Source organism: Pyrgilauda ruficollis, unplaced genomic scaffold, assembly GCF_017590135.1.
Source record: "Pyrgilauda ruficollis isolate IOZ18807 unplaced genomic scaffold, ASM1759013v1 scaffold21, whole genome shotgun sequence".
Lineage (NCBI taxonomy): Eukaryota > Metazoa > Chordata > Aves > Passeriformes > Passeridae > Pyrgilauda > Pyrgilauda ruficollis.
The window spans coordinates 9,364,162-9,376,756 of NW_024520318.1; the positions used below are offsets into that span (position 1 = coordinate 9,364,162).

At 48.9% G+C, this 12,595-nt stretch overlaps 3 protein-coding genes across 4 annotated transcripts in view; all 3 read right to left on the reverse strand.

The window, feature by feature from the left end:
- CUNH2orf72 (chromosome unknown C2orf72 homolog) overlaps positions 1 to 192 on the reverse strand; it is a 4,381-nt gene extending 4,189 nt beyond the window's left edge. Inside the window, exon 1 of the mRNA XM_041467608.1 lies at positions 1 to 192. This exon is cut by the window's left edge and continues 271 nt beyond it. Within this exon, the coding sequence (XP_041323542.1) occupies positions 1 to 192 (192 nt within the window).
- Positions 193 to 5,692: 5,500 nt separating this feature from the next.
- On the reverse strand, positions 5,693 to 9,017 carry LOC121353791. Of its 2 annotated transcripts, XM_041467917.1 has the most exons (3): positions 7,059 to 9,017; positions 6,450 to 6,583; positions 5,693 to 5,729 (listed from the first exon to the last, which is right to left on the reverse strand). In XM_041467917.1, the coding sequence occupies exons 1-2, from the start codon at positions 7,615 to 7,617 to the stop codon at positions 6,477 to 6,479; spliced, it is 666 nt and encodes a 221-aa protein (XP_041323851.1). In that variant the 5' UTR covers positions 7,618 to 9,017; the 3' UTR covers positions 5,693 to 5,729; positions 6,450 to 6,476. The 2 variants fall into 2 exon arrangements, with proteins under 2 accessions (XP_041323851.1, XP_041323850.1); XM_041467916.1 differs by having other exon boundaries at positions 5,701 to 6,583.
- Positions 9,018 to 9,164: 147 nt separating this feature from the next.
- RPL35A (ribosomal protein L35a) lies at positions 9,165 to 12,532 on the reverse strand. The gene is made up of 5 exons (XM_041467918.1): positions 12,418 to 12,532; positions 12,046 to 12,088; positions 11,024 to 11,176; positions 10,041 to 10,185; positions 9,165 to 9,223 (listed from the first exon to the last, which is right to left on the reverse strand). Exons 2-5 carry the CDS (start codon positions 12,054 to 12,056, stop codon positions 9,200 to 9,202), a joined length of 333 nt encoding a protein of 110 aa, XP_041323852.1. The 5' UTR covers positions 12,057 to 12,088; positions 12,418 to 12,532; the 3' UTR covers positions 9,165 to 9,199.
- Positions 12,533 to 12,595: the final 63 nt, after the last annotated feature.

The following is a 12,595-nucleotide window of genomic DNA, read 5'->3' on the forward strand; positions in this document are numbered from 1 at the left end:
CGCCCGGCACCCCGGCATCGGCCCTGGGCACGCTGCGCGCGGCGCCTCGTCGTCCAGGAGGTCGCGGGCGAAGGCGGCCAGCGCGGGCGCCGCCGGGGCCCCCTCCGCCACCTCGGCCACCAGTACTACTGCCCGTCGGCCGCCCGCCCGCTCCACCAGCGCCCGTAGCTCCTGCAGGTCCGCCGCCGCCATCCCCCGCCGTGCTCCTTGTCCGGTCCGCATCCGCATGTTCCCCGGCCCCGGCTCCGCACCGCCCACTGGCCCGCACCCGCCCCGCCACTCTGCACCAGCCCCGGCCCCGCGCAGAGCAACACTCCGGGGCAGCGGGGCGAGAGGGTATCAAGGATCCCCCCCCGCTTCCAGCCCCGTCCCGGACCCGCACAATCCCGCGGGGTGAACAGCCCCTGCCTGCTGCCGGGTGGGCACAGCAGAGAGGCTGGTAAAGAGCCCCCGGATCTGCCACACGATCAGACTCAGAGCCCTCGCACAGGCTGGTCTTTTTGCCAATGAGGAGCTGATAAAATTCAGGCAAAAAACTGCACTGTGGAGGGGCTCAGAAGGTGAGAGGGGGATGAGGAGATGCCGTGGTGGCTGCAAAGTGGGACACACACGAGGTTATGACAGAGGAGCAGCTGATCGTGCGTCCCCAAGGTGTCCCCTATGGTGTGGCATCTCAAACCCCAGAGCAGCAAAAGAGTGGCCTCTCTGGCATCATGTGCATTATGCTGCTGCACAGCCTGGCCAGGCTATAGCCACCCCTGGTAGTGATTCCTCTTTGGGAAACAATTACACCCTCAAAGGACATACCCACCCCACTAGTCACAAGTGCACAAGTACCTGAGCTGCAGTCCCCACACTACATGCTGCATCTCTTACTCCCTTCCCAAGCCAGTGCCCTTTGACTTGCCCTCTGCCACCTCCATGCAAAACACAGCCTGCAGTCACAGGCCCACAAGCATCAACATCACTACATCCCATCAAAGCAAATCAAGTTTCCAGGGATATGTGTGTAGCTTTAGTCAGGGCTTCAGTGCTGGCACTTGCTACACATATCTCTGCCAGCCAACAGTGAATGAAAGCCATTGTGCCCAGACACTTGCATGGAGAAGTTCCAATCCATGGCATGCAGTAATTACTTCCCCTATGCCATATCAGAACAGGCTCCTCCAAACCAGTAATGTCTTATCACAAGAACCTGGGAAGTGATAAACAGCTCAAAGGTGTAAACGGCCAGAGTCACCTTGGCCAATTGCTCTCTGAGGATTTTTGGAGCCAAACCATCTCTTGGGGATGAGTGGAGGAGTCTCTGAGTGTACTGGGTGTGAAAGCAGAACCAAAATCCACATGTCTGTCCTGGATCGGTGATTCCCAACATGTGTGTTCGGATACACTCAGCCACAAATGTGGCTGAGCCATTGTGCCTGCTGCCTGCCCATACTCATGGCCATGTGTCCCCAAAACCCAGCAGATCAGCAGCCACAGTAGAAGGGATGTGCCACAGGCTGATCCCCAGGCACAACAGCAGTGTGGCAGCTTGGGAAGGTCACAGTGTGGCACCAATTTTAATCCAAGGAAAATATTTCCCCCAGTATGGCAGGCTTAGCAAACACTGCCTCAGGCTAGTATCATGGATGAGGGCTTCAAGAGAGACTTTCTGCCCTGGGTCCTAGCAAAAGTAATTTACTCATGGACAAGTGTTGATAAGCAAATGGGTCAGGGCAAAAAGAGGAAGGTAAAACAGAAAGATTAGGCTCCTCTTCCAAAGATCAGGGCCTCCAAGAGCCCATGCCCCATGCCAGTGTGGTAGCCCTGAGAGTAGCTGTCAACATGGGAGGGCTACAAATTCAGACATAATTCAGTAGCCAGGTCTGGCCTTAGTGTTGCCCAGATTTTGTAAATACAAGGATTTTATTCTCATCTGTTCAGAAGCCTGTTCACGGTCCTATGGACAAAAGTCCAGGGTATAATCAGCATCATGAGTTGTGTTAGCAGCAGGAGGGGACAGGAACATGTGCTAGTCCCCAGAAACCCTCATCTCTCTGGAAAACTGCCATGAGATCCACAGTGTTTACACTCCTCATGAGCTGCCAGCACAGCCTGTGGTGTGGTGATACTGGTTAAAGCCTGACTGATGTACAGCATGGCTCTCACAGAGCTCTTCCAGAGCAGCACTATGCCAGTGACTTGCCTAGAGATGCCAAGATGCCTCAGGCATCGGGAAGCTGGCTTTCTAGCTGGCATTTCCCCAGATTTATGAAGATAATTCCTGCAGAGAAGGTATAGAAAAAAATTGGAGTTTTCTTCCTAACTCAGGTACACCACTGGCTACTTCTCTGCAGTGGCCTCGATGTTCAGACTGCCAGCACAGCCACTAAAAACTAATATTTGGGACCACGTAGAGCTGTTCTTCATGGCCACTGCAATTCTTTAGTTTATTTTGAGTACACGTGTAACACTGCCAGCACAGGCTGGTTGGAAAGGTGAATGTCACCCACAATACCCAAACAACCTTGTTTACATTTCTTTACTCATTAACAGGGGTAAGATCTAACACATACAACTCCCTTTGTGTTACTTAAAGAGGTACAACTCAAACAGTTCAGAGGCAGTCATGAGCTCAGCAGCATTTGTAGTCCTCCACAAAATGTCTTCAGAGCCCTGTCAGGAATCTGAGCAAGAACTCAGATGTATTTAGAAGACCTGACACTCCATCAAACATCCATCTGACAGTCAGAGTTGTAGAGAATCACTATAGACAGCCTAAGTGAGGGTCATCACATCTCTTACATATGCTTTAGCTGTCCAGAGCAGACAAAGCATCTATTCATTTTTGACTTCAAAAGAGGAGTGAAGATGCTTTGTTCAAAGAAACAAATTTGACATGTGTATTAGTAATGCCTTGAAGCCTAAACAACAAAAAAAGGTCCACTGCATTAGAGCTTGCATTTACCAAGATTAACCTTTCTTCTTTCTTCTTTCTTCTTTTTCCTTTAAGAGAGTAAAAAGAGGACAGGGATAAAGGATTCTTGTGCCAGTTTTGGTGATAGAAGAGCAGAGAGACTGAATGAGCAAGAAGGAAACTGTAGGAGCTGTTCTGAGCCCGATGTCTGATGACCCAGCCCAGCTCCTTAAATTCATCCTTTCAGTAGCTTTGGTGCTCACAGGGAACTTGGAAAAGCCTCTGAGCCAGCTAGGAGCTGGAACTGGCTGCAGACAAGCTAAGCCTCAGCAAACCTTTGTATATTTGCCCTTCCACTGATTTGTTCTCTAAACTTGCTTCAATTATTACTTTGAAAAACACATCCTTACTAGATGGTGGAAAGCATGTGCTTTACTTGTGTAGCACTACCAGCTGTTTCCAGGGCATTGCTGAAGGGCACCAGCACTCACTGAGCTCTTCACCCATGGAGACTCCTTGAGTTGCCCAAAGAAGTAGCAGAGGAGGTAATTGTGCGAGAAGAAAATACCCCAAACCCCACTCCTGCCCCTAACATCCCAGTCTCACTGATTCCCTTCTAGCCTGCCTCCTGTTCACTCCTCCATGGCTCTTCCTGTTTCCTCCACTGACCTTCCCCAACATCCTCTCAATCTTTCTGGCCCCTGAAGCCAAACGCCTTCCCAGTTTTCACCCACTGGAGCTTGAACTTTGTATCAAACCAGACATGAACCCTTTCTGTGATGAGTTCAGTCACAACCAAATCCAAACTGGATGGTCACACTGTTCTGACCCAGGTCCCCTCGCCCCAGATCCAGCCACCTCCAGGGCCAGCTGAGGCAGCCCCACTTTTGGTCCCAAGGCAGCCTGTGCCAGCTCAGCCCTGGCCTGGATCCATCCAAGTCATCACAACCCTCTGGGCTCCACTTAGGGGAGGTTACACACCATAAGCAAATAAAGTTGGGAAGTCCCTGGCACTCCACTTCTGGGACACAGCCTGACTTCCTGATGGGGAACCTCAAACTTTTTTCTTGTCCTTTTCTCCAAAATTCTGTTCCGTCTAAAAGTTGCCCATCTCTGCAGTTGTCCTATGTTTCCTCATGTTTCCATGAGTCACCACCCCTGTCTGGATGGCAGAGGGGTAAAGGAAGGTATGGCTGAAGAGGAGGATGGAAACCTGGCACAGGGCCATGTGCAGAGAGCCCAAAGTGTTGGTCAGTCCTGGTCACACAATAAGAGGGATGTCCTTCCCTGCCCTCTTAGAGACAGATGGAACCAGCCTATCAGCCTATTCCACTCTTGAATCCTCCACTGGAAGATGTTAAAGAAGTGGCAATGAATATGAAATCAGACCCAAGGACCAAGCTGCCTCTTCTGGCCTTTTTTCTGGCTGTCCTCAGCTGGATCCTTGCCTTTGGTTTGAAAACAGGACCCAAGAGTACCTGTTCACAGCCACCAGTCTCCATTCTTTTCCAGTACACACATGCCTTCAACACCAACAGTCCAGCTTTTCTGCACTTACCTTTTGCAGCACCTCTTAAAAATCACCTCAGACCTCACCAAGATGGGGGGCAATAGCTGGGAAACACAGTCCCTCCTGCCTCCCTAACGCCGCCTTGTGCATTCTCCTACTTCCTTCTCACAAAGCCCCTTCTTGGCATGGCCAAGCTCCCAGGTTCTCAGAACTGCTTCCTTTTATAAGGCAAAGGGCAGATCCATAGCATCCCTTGAGTTACTGGAATGAGCAGAGCAGGTCAGTGTGGATCTGCCTGGTTTGCCAGCCCTGAAAGAGGCCACAAAGGGGTCCTTCTCTAAGAAGGCACTTCTCTTCTTCAATCTAAGATTTCTCCATAACCACCCAGGATTAGGTGGAGACTGCAGCAAGGGTGCAGCTTGAGAGCACCCATGGATGGCCTTCTGCCTCCTCTCCTCCTCAGCTCTGCGGGTGAGCACTCCTCATTGTCCCATCCACACATTCCTGTGGCTCTATCACTTGCCCCTGCAGGGCATTCCTGTGCTCCCAAGCTCAGGTCAGGATTTCAGCCACATCTCAGAGATTTTTCCCCCTTTCATCTTGACAGTGCCCCACATCAGCCTGCACAGAAGTGCCTGGACAAAGTACACACATGCTGCCAGAGGAAAAACTTGAGAGCTGCATGGACTATGCCTGGATTTGGGTGGTTTATCTGTGTATTTCAGATGCTACAGGAAATAATAGAGATACAGGACCTCGTTGTGACTTCTTGCTTTAAAGGTGTCCTAATATGCTGATCTTTTAAAGCCCAACTTTCTTTACTCACGAACAGCCTGAACATGTACATGTCTTGCTTTGACTCAAGGGAACTATTTCTTCATTAGCTTGACCAAAAACCAGTCCTCCGTAATGAAAAGCAGAATTCATCTTGTGGAAATGCTCATGGAAAGTCTCTTCCACAACAGAACAACTGGGTCACCTCATTCCAAAAGTCTGCCAAGCACCAGCACTACCCAAACACTTATAGCAAGGTTGTTTTGCTTCATAAAGCCACATCCTTAAGGATCTAGAAAGAATCTGAATTTGAAAAATAACCTGAAGAATCCTTTCTCTGACAAACACTGGGTTACAGGATCTGCACTGCCCTCAAATCCCCCGCTTCTGTACCATACTGCACAAACCTGCAGCTTCAGCAAGTTTTGCAGTCTTAGATAAAAGCTTTAAAGCTTATAGATACACACAGACACAGAGAAATGAGATAAATATCAGGTGTTTAATCCTTTTTTTGATGATAATGAAGATCTTAGGATGACAAAAGATCTACAAAAAACACCAGAGAAAAAATACATATAAACTCCCAATGCAAAAAAGTGCAGCTACCTATAGTGCTTTACCATGCCCAGAGAGGATGGAAAATGAGTTGAGCTATTAAGTGGGTAATTGGATTTAAAAATATTCTACTGCTCCCACAGTCCCTCCCATCCAAAACTACCCATCCCAGAAAGTCAATCTGCTGGATGTGTACCCGCTTGTATGTAAGGTCAACTCCCTGCTACAGAGAACCCTGGAGAGTTTCAGGAGCTTTGTTCCTGATGAGAACCATGTACCAAAGATTCCTGCACCCAGGTTCTCCTGTGAAAACACAGTCTGAGGTCTTAGTCTTGAGTTTCTCTCACTATTTCAGTTTTGGGACAGTTTAAAATTTAGAGGCTTCTGGCCTGCTCTGATTCCCTTTCTGCTGACAGTTTCCTTAGGGACAGGTTTCTTAAGGATATTTTGATAATCAAGCAAGGCATTTAATGCAAAGCACAAACCCAGTGACTTTTGATAAAAAATTTCCCGGGGCAGATTGTTCAGCCAATGCAGCAAGGAACTCTGAGCTTTTGGCAAGGACAGTGCAATGCTGAGGGCACACTGTCCCCTTCTGGCAGCAGCCATGCACTGAATCTCATCCATACAGAAGGTCTAGGCAGACAAACAAGTCAGCAGGAAGGAAGTGTTCTGCAAAGGGACATCCAGCAGGACAGTGCTAAAACCAACCTGACAGATTTGGCTGCCCAAGGGAATTCATTCTCCATCTGTCTTTGATACTTTCTCTTGCCTACGTTCAGGCAGAACTCGGCAGTATCTGAGCTCTGGGAGTGAAATAACAAATGGCTCCTGGGAGTCGACTTCTAGGGGAAGAAACACAAATGATAGAAGAACATCTGACACCATCCTTTCAAAGCTAAGGCCTATGACCACCCAAAAAAGGTTGGCACATCCCTCCAATGAACTCAGGGTTAGTTAGTTAGAGGCTGTGGAGCAGTTAACATCATCACATAAAGCTCCAGCAGGGAGTCAGAACTGCAGCTCTTACAGTGAGCAGCATTTCCACTGCCATGTGTGTTTTGGGGCAAGGTAGACCCAACACCATCTGACTTGGAAGAGGAAACACACTTAGCTTGGACACATAGTCCATCCCCATCCCAGCATGTAAACCCTCATTCTCATTTCTGGCTCATATTGCCTGCAAGGTCCAGCTTGTCTTCCCTCTTGTATCTGAATCCAGTCAACAAGCACCACTTCCATCTACACTGTCCCTCAGGCTCTGCCCTGAGCTTGTTTTTGTGTCCCTCACCCCCGTGTCTAGCTGTGTTACCCAGTTACCTTCATGGCAGTTCAAGGCTTCTCTCAGTGCCCTACAGGCAGCTCTCTTTGCCTCCAGGACACCTCCTGGCTGGCCTGGGCTGTAAATTGCAGTCTCTACAGTCAGTTGCAGGGCCCCATCCAGCACACACTGCATTCTCCTCAGCGCTCTCACTGCCTGGTCCAGCTGCTCCTGGGAGTCAGGACGGATCATCACAAGAACCAGCACATGCGGCAGGCAGGGGAGGAGGCTCCTCACATCCCGGACAGCTTCCTCCAGGTGATCCCACTGCATGAGCCTTTTCAACACACTGGCTTGCCATAGCATAAAAATCAGGTGTGGGGGAACCAGGTCTTCCTCCTCCTTTCCCTCATTCTCTGCCTGCTGTGGTTTGTGCTTGATGTCCCCTGTGCCACACAGGTCCCGGGTAAAATCCACCAGCAGTGAGGGAGCTCTTGACTCAGCATGGTCCACCTCCATCACCCCTACCCGTCCGTTCCGGCTCCCCAGCATGTCCAATAGGTTGAGGAAATCCCAGGTGGTTCTGTCCACGAAAGAGGCCGGCTCCTTTGATGCCATAGCTTCCTCTCACACGTCTGTTTACTGTGCTGCTGGGGAAAGGAGTGGAAGTAGCAAAGGCAATTGCACACCACAGGCTCAAAACAGGCAACACCTGCTGCTCTGAGCAGCCAATGCTGGGTTGGGTGGGACCAAATGAATGTGAAAATAGCAGTTTTGATGCAAAAATTCACAAATTGCATTGTCTATGTGATTTTTGGGGTTGGACCTCCCAGAAAAAGGCTTTGTACCTTGGCAGTCTGGTACAATAGAAAGAAGTGACCGGGGAAAGAGAAGGGATGATTATGTGTTTTTGGGTATCTTGTATCAAACTTGTATCAAACAGGACTTAACTACCTTCTCATCAGCAAAACCCAACTATATGATAGCGAGCACAAGCCTACAAACCTGTTGTTACAGCTCACTTTGCTCATTACATTTCCTCCTCCTTCCTCTGTAATGCTTAAAGCTGGAAATCCCATTCATCCTTCTTTGAAACCAACAGGTCCAACCTACTGGTACTTTAGTGGAAAACTAAAAGCCCTACCTCGCTTTGCCCAATATCCCATAAGCTGCATTTTTCTCTATGTATGTTGAAAAAATACAGTTTTCCATAGCAAAGGCTCTCCTGCTGTGAAGGACAGCATTGGCAGCAGGCTTAGGTCTTTTAAGTCCAGCAAAATAATTTCTAGATCAGAGCTGAGTAGTTGGGTCAAGTTTTTAATTCCAATTCAAAGTAAAATTTTGATTTACCCAATAATGTATTCTGCACACACAACTACTCCACCTCTTTCAGAAGGAAGAGGATTAGCTGTGAAATACCAGCCCACTGCAGGAGATCTGCAAAGCCAAAAGCTCAGAGGGCTCCATGACACACACTGGCAGCAGGGCCAGGCAGGAAGAAGGAAGCTCTCATGCCCTGGGAAGGAGGGACTGCACTGGAGTGGGCTCAAAGCATGGTTGAGCCAACAGACTCACCTGCCTGACCGACTAGGGATGCATTGAAAATGATGGAACTACTTGGTGTACGTGGAACTGCTCTCAGAGGGTATGCACAGGTCATTTTGGGACTGTGACATCAGCAGCAACCATGACAACCTGTACCTGCCTCAAACCTCCCTTTCAACTACCCAGTATTTTGGGGGGATTTTCAGAGATAAGAAACTGAGCCTTGTACTTCATGACTCTAAATTCATTTTTCACCACCTTACTATTCAGCAAAACTAAAAGAACTACTGAAGTGCTGAGAAGATGCTCACTGCCCTACATGACATGCTGGGATAAGGTTGGCCAAGAAAACAGCGTTAACACTTGGGCACCACAGAGCCATGCAATGAAAATGTGTTTAAATTATTTACACAAAGCAGACACTACAGGCACATGTGCTGCCCAGGAACATGTGGGCTCATTATCAGGGATTCTACCAGAACTACTACTGTGAGATGTTGAGAGAGGATTTGCAGATGCCAGGATTTAGTGTCTCCATCTGTGCTGTCAACTCTGATACACTACTGAGAAAGAGGTCTCCCAAAATTGGTGGAGGCAATAAAACCAGAAATATACAGAAGTTAAACAGATTCTCCATTTTATTTTGAATAAAAATTTAGATCCTAGATGGATACAGCATCTGTAAAACACAAAACCAGACAGAATCACGTTAGAAATCTTGTATTTAAACACAAGTTCTGCAGTTACAATCTAGACCACGAATCTCTTCAACTGCTATAAAAGCAATCCCAGTTTATATAGAAGAGTGTCAGAATGACTTGCAGGAGCACTTTGCTGGTGGCACAGACTGTGGCAGCCAGCTCTCCACCACACCAACAGGAGTTCCCATGGCTCTGGATTTCAGCAATTATCTGTGCTGCTCCTACTATGCTTTTTCTAAGGCACAGGAGAAAGACAGAAAGGAAGGACTGCACCCCTCTTGTACTCCTTTTGACAACATAACTATGAAAATATTACATCACAACTCTGGGTGACAGACCTAAAAGGACAGTCCCACTGAAGCCCTGCGGCTAAAATGCCAACAATGGGAACAGGTGGGAGTGGCTATGACAGGACAGCACTGCCTCAGTTAAAACATGTGAGAGGTAAGAGAAAAATCAAACAGGTAGAGGAGTAGAACGGTGCAAAAATATACAGAACAGATTGGTGGAAAAGAAATCAAGGCAGCTTTAGAAAGGAGCTGAGTCCTGGAACTTGAAGAGCCTTTCCAGACAACCTGAGCAAGCACACAAACCCCTGACAAAGAGACAAAACCCCTCAGCACAGGAAGCCAGGAAAAAGCCGCTCTAGGCTCCAAAACAGTCACTGAGCCACGATAAACACCCAACAGCAACAGAACAAAACCAGAGTTCCAATGTTCCCCCATACTATGTGGAATTAAAAGGCACCCCAAAAACTGCCAATGAGTATCTTGCTGCTAAACCACATCCACTTACCACCCGGATTCTGTGTCCAATGGCCTTGGCAGGAAGGTTGGAGCGGAACTTGGCACGCACCATGCCACTGTTGCCATGGGCGCGCGTCACCTTGCCCCAGATCACGCGTGTCCTGTTGGGTTTGCCTCCGGGGGTTACCGTGTTGCTGGGGAAAAGGAGGCAAAGAACAGCTCAGCAGGGCAGTCACACCTCTGCTGTCACCAGCAGTGACAATGTGGTCTCTCTAAGGCACCTCAATAATTTAGCTCTGCAGCCATCTTTAACTAGAGCAACATCTACACTTTTACTTACTTGTGAAACTTTTCTGCCTGGGATTTTCACTGTACCTTTCAAAAGCATAATTACAGCTTGTAATTTATCAGAAGTTCCACCAGACAACTATTAACAGCTTACAAAGCTCAAAAATTTGGAAAAACACTTTTGCTAATATGATGAAACTTAAAAATCAACAGTATGAAATTGCTAACATCTTATTTCTCCAGACACACTGAAGGCAGGAGAAGAACAGGCCATTGGTATAGATGGCAGAAACTGCCTTAAATGAAGAGCCATGTGCCATGCTGGAAATGATGGTGGTCAAGTTACCAGTTTGATCAATTTTATTCAAGGGAATTCTGAACTCTAACAGCACTCAAGAAAAAAAAAGGAAGTGGAAATAATAAGCAGCTGCTCCCAAGGTGTCTACCAATGGCAGCAGAGCAGAAGTGACACACATGGGCACACAAAAGTCAGAATACAAATTCATCCAGGCTTCACAAAATCACTTTAATGTTTAAGTAACTCAACAGTTCAAAGTATTAAACACAAATTCACCCACCTCAATTTACTCCATCAACCCACATTCAGTTTTTGTCAATCTTAGGCAAAACTTCTTTCTCATCCCACTTGCTCTCTAACACATCATATAATATCATTATCTCCTAGCATTTACAAAACCAATACAGGAATTGGCTAATTCAGCACAAGAATAAAACATTACTTACTTTTTAGCTTTGTACACATAGGCACACCTCTTGCCCAGGTAGAAGTCTGTCTCCTGACGGGCATAAACACCTTCAATTTTCAGCAGGGCCGTGTGCTCCCGCTGGTTTCGGAGGCCACGTTTGTAGCCAGCAAAAATGGCCTTGCACCACAGCCTAAAGACATGGAGAACATCTGCAAATTACAATTCACTCCAAAGTAACAAAATAAAAACAAATCACAGGCTGTTTCAGCAGAGACTAATTCCACACCAGTAGAAATCAGCAAACAGTTGACGTTTACAAATCACTGCAAATACTTACATTCAATGAAAGCTGAGCATGTGGAACATGAAGTGTTTATGAGAACACTGTATTTTCTGCTTGTCATAAAGTCCTGGCGCTAAAATACTGGCTTCATGCTAAATTTCAAATGCTTCAGCATTAGCAGATACTGTTTCCAAATGTCTACTAACACTGATGAGTAAACATTGCTTTGTTTCTACACACCACCTGCGTTGCAGTAACTGCTACAGAAGGCGTGAGCTGCCCCTGATTTGTACCCTCAAAGGAGTTTAAGCCTGAGCAACAGCCTGACATTCACTGGACACAGACGCTGCACAAACTCCCCAGCAATTCTTCAGGCACTGCCCACGTAAAGTCATCATAACAGAATCACGTTAGAAATCAATCCCATCCTTTAAGAAAATTCAGTGTCACAATAGAAAATTTACCCATGGGAAAAACACGTTGTTCCCTTTACTCAAGGAAACACTCTACGCCAAAACTCCACTGAACGCTGGAGATTAACAATCCCATGAATTTCACAGTGATATTTACTGACAGGCCAGGCAGAGCGCGGCACATCGTAACAGCAACTACAAGCAGCTCAGAGACTTCACAATAGGGACACACAACTGCGGGCGTTCAGCAGGGCCCAGCAGGACACGGGGCAGAGAACACTGCTCATTGCCTACTGCTTCAACAAACGCTCTCAGGAACCTTTCAGCAGCGCCGAGCCGAGAGCTACTCGGGCACTCACTCACCTCCCGGTCATGGTGTCCTCCCGCAGACCCGGTCCCGGCAGGCCTGGAAACGACACACAGCCATGAGCCTCGGGCCAGCATCTCCATCAGCCCCGGCGAGCGGGACCCCGAACACCCGGGAGCTGCCCGGGAGCCACCCAGAGCTCCGGGAGCCTCCGCTCCCCCCCAGAGCAGCCGCCTCAGCCCCGCTCCAGGCGAAGGCCCCAACCCGCGACTGGGACCATCCGCCGCGCATCGGCGCCATCTCGCCTTGTTCCCGCCTCGGACCGCGCCATTCACCGCACCCCGGGAGCCCCGCGCCCGCCGGCGGCCCCACAGCGAGGGCAGCGCCCCCCGGCCCCGCTCCCGGCCCGCGGCCCCGCTCCGCCTCACCCGGAGCGCCCCAAGATGGCGGCGAAAGAGACCCGCCCCGCGCGGCCTGCCGGGAAACGCGCCGCCAGGACCCGAGCGGGCGGCCCGAGCGCTGCCGGAGTGAGCAGCACGGAGTTGAGGAAGGCACCGTCCGTCCCGTGTCCCGTGTCCCGTGTCCCGTATCCCGTATCCCGTATCC

Excerpts from the sequence above, each read along its gene's own strand:
- RPL35A (XM_041467918.1), bottom strand. Across the intron at positions 10,186-11,023 it reads TATGTGTACAAAGCTAAAAA|CAACACGGTAACCCCCGGAG; the intron begins GTAAGTAATGTT and ends CCTTTTCCCCAG. Across the intron at positions 9,224-10,040 it reads TTGGACACAGAATCCGGGTG|ATGCTGTATCCATCTAGGAT; the intron begins GTAAGTGGATGT and ends TGTGTTTTACAG.
- LOC121353791 (XM_041467917.1), bottom strand. The coding sequence starts at position 7,617 with ATGGCATCAAAGGAGCCGGCCTCTTTCGTGGACAGAACCACCTGGGAT. Across the intron at positions 6,584-7,058 it reads AGCCTTGAACTGCCATGAAG|AAGTCGACTCCCAGGAGCCA; the intron begins GTAACTGGGTAA and ends TTCTTCCCCTAG.